Source organism: Rattus norvegicus, chromosome 1 (genome assembly GCF_021556685.1).
Source record: "Rattus norvegicus strain SHRSP/BbbUtx chromosome 1, alternate assembly SHRSP_T2T, whole genome shotgun sequence".
Taxonomy (NCBI): Eukaryota; Metazoa; Chordata; class Mammalia; order Rodentia; family Muridae; genus Rattus; species Rattus norvegicus.
In genome coordinates this window covers 109,575,276-109,577,870 of record NC_141534.1, presented here as the reverse complement: position 1 = coordinate 109,577,870, position 2,595 = coordinate 109,575,276, and the positions used below count along the sequence as shown (strand labels likewise).

At 41.4% G+C, this 2,595-nt stretch overlaps 1 protein-coding gene across 1 annotated transcript; it reads left to right on the top strand.

Moving 5' to 3' along the window:
* Positions 1-214: 214 nt before the first annotated feature.
* Mrgprb2 (MAS-related GPR, member B2) lies at positions 215-2,235 on the top strand. The gene is given in 1 exon segment (NM_001408774.1): positions 215-2,235. A coding segment is annotated over 1 exon segment (939 nt). The 3' UTR covers positions 1,154-2,235.
* The last annotated feature ends 360 nt before the right edge of the window (positions 2,236-2,595 follow it).

The following is a 2,595-nucleotide window of genomic DNA, read 5'->3' as shown; positions in this document are numbered from 1 at the left end:
GCTCCAGAAATACTGATTTGATCAGTATTTAATCTCTATGATCCTGTTTCTCTCCCTTATGTACCAAGTCAGTCATTGCCACATAGCAGTGCAGTTCTGAGAATCAGAGAGTAAACAAACAGCATGTGCTCATGCCATTCATTCATTCATTTGTTCATTCATTTGTTCATTCATTTGTTTATTTTGTTGTTTCAGGAGCTTGTCTCTCCTAAGCATGGATATAAACATCTCAACTCTGGATATTGACATCATAGAACTGAACGGAAGCAACTACACTAATACTGAGATATGTTTTGTCAAGATCCAAGTCATGAGTTTACTTTCCCTCATCATTTGCCCTGTTGGGATGGTGCTAAATGCCATAGTGCTGTGGTTCCTGGGCTTCCAGATGACCAGGAATGCCTTCTCTGTCTATATCCTCAACCTGGCTGGGGCTGACTTTTTCTTCCTGTACTCTCAGTTTTTATTTTACATTCTTGCTATCATTTCCTACAAGTACTCCATTTCTTTCCGGATCCCTTTCCTTTTTGAAGTGTTGGCAAAAGTTGCTTATCTTTCTGGCCTGAGCATTCTTAGCACCATCAGCATTGAACGCTGCCTGTGTATCATGTGGCCCATCTGGTATCGCTGCCAACGACCAAGACACACATCATCGGTCACCTGTTTCTTGCTTTGGACTTTGTCCTTGTTGTTTGCTCTTCTGGAGGGGGCAGAATGTGGCTTGCTGTTTAACAGTTTTGACCAGTCTCGGTGTTTGAGATTTGATTTAATCTTTTGCGCATGGTCAATTGTTTTATTTGTGGTTCTCTGTGGGTCCAGCCTCATCCTACTTATCAGGATCTTCTGTGGCTCCCAGCGGATACCTGTGACCAGACTGTATGTGACCATTGTACTCACAGTGCTATTCTTCCTGATCTGCTGTCTTCCCTTTGGAATCTCCTGGCTCATCCAATGGAGTAGAACTTTGGAATATGTTGGAGTTTGTGATTATTTTCACGAGGGACTATTTTTATCCTCGATTAACAGCTGCGCCAACCCTATCGTTTACTTCCTGGTTGGCTTTATTCGTCAGCGCAAGTTCCAACAGAAGACTCTGAAGCTGCTTCTTCAGAGAGCAATGGAAGAAGAGTGTGAAGACAGGGGTCCTTCCTGAAATCCAGAAGAACTGGGAACAGCCTAGCATGGCATCTGCGAGCTGCTTTGATCAGACAGAAACGGAGTTTTAGAGAAAAATGTTTTTCTCTGTGAGCCATTTTCACAATTTTATTCAGCTTGTTACCTGATCTTCAGTCAGTTAAAAAAATAATCACTTTTTTTGTGAAAGTTGATAGATATAAGACTTGTCATACAAATACTGACTGCAGTATTTTTTGGAGCTGTGTTGCTCAGGCTTCATCAACTCCTCTTGATGGGACTCCATGTAAGTGTTCTGGGGTTGAGGAGATCTGTTGATTACTATGAACAAATCCCACATTCACCTAAAGGCTAAAGGTCCTGCAGAGAAGAGCTGCATTTCTTTAGTTACTGAAATTTATAGTGTAAAACAAATAATAGATTCTGTAAAAATTCTCTGTCCATTTGGAATGACTCCATTGTTGTATTTTTTTTGTTTCAAGAGTTAAATAGATGTACTCTATAATCCTAATGTTTATTAATTTCTCCAGATTATAAAGAATATATAGAGTGATGGTCTTCCTTATATAAATTGCTTGGTAAACAAATATATGCTCTTAAGAGAAGTCTATTAAATCTCTATTACCACAGTAGTACCCTCACCTTCAAGTTCATTGTGTCTTTCATTTTTGGCATTGGAAGAGTGCAGTAAGGTTTTGTAATGAGATCTGTCAACATCTATGCACATATGAAGATGTTCTCTGTGGCTTGCTTTACAATATCCTGCTTATTGGCCTATGGTCCAGCCTTTTTTCTTTCTTCTTGCATTGCCTTGATTGCCTTTCTCTCTGTCAATTACTCATGATAAATTATATATATATGTATATGTGTATGTATGTATATATATATGATATTTTCTTTATTTACATTTCAAATGTTATCCCCTTTCCCAGTTTCCCCTCCAGAAAATCGCCATCCCATCACTCTACCCCCTGCCTCCATGAGGGTGTTCCTCCACTCACCCTCCTACTCACTCCCTCCCACCTACCCTCCCTGGCATTCGCCCTACACGGGCATAGAGCCTTCACAGGACCAAGGGCCTCTCCTCCCATTGATACCCAACAAGGGCCATCCTTTGCTACATATGTGGCTGGCATATGTACATGTGAGTACTCTATGTGTACTCTTTGGTTGGTGTTTCAGTACCTGGGAGGCTTGGGGTATCTTGTTGGTTGATATTGATGTTCTTCCTATGGGGTTGCTACCCTCCTCAGCTATATCAGTTCTTTCTCTAATGCCTTCATTGGGGACCCTGTTCTCAGTTCAATGGTTGGCTGTGAGCATCTGCTTCTGTATTTGTCAGGCTCTGGCAGAGCCTCTCAGGAGACAGCTATATCAGACTCCTGTCAGCATGTACCTCTTGGCATCCCCAATAGTGATTGGGTTTGGTGACTGCATGTGGAATGGATCCCCATATGTGAC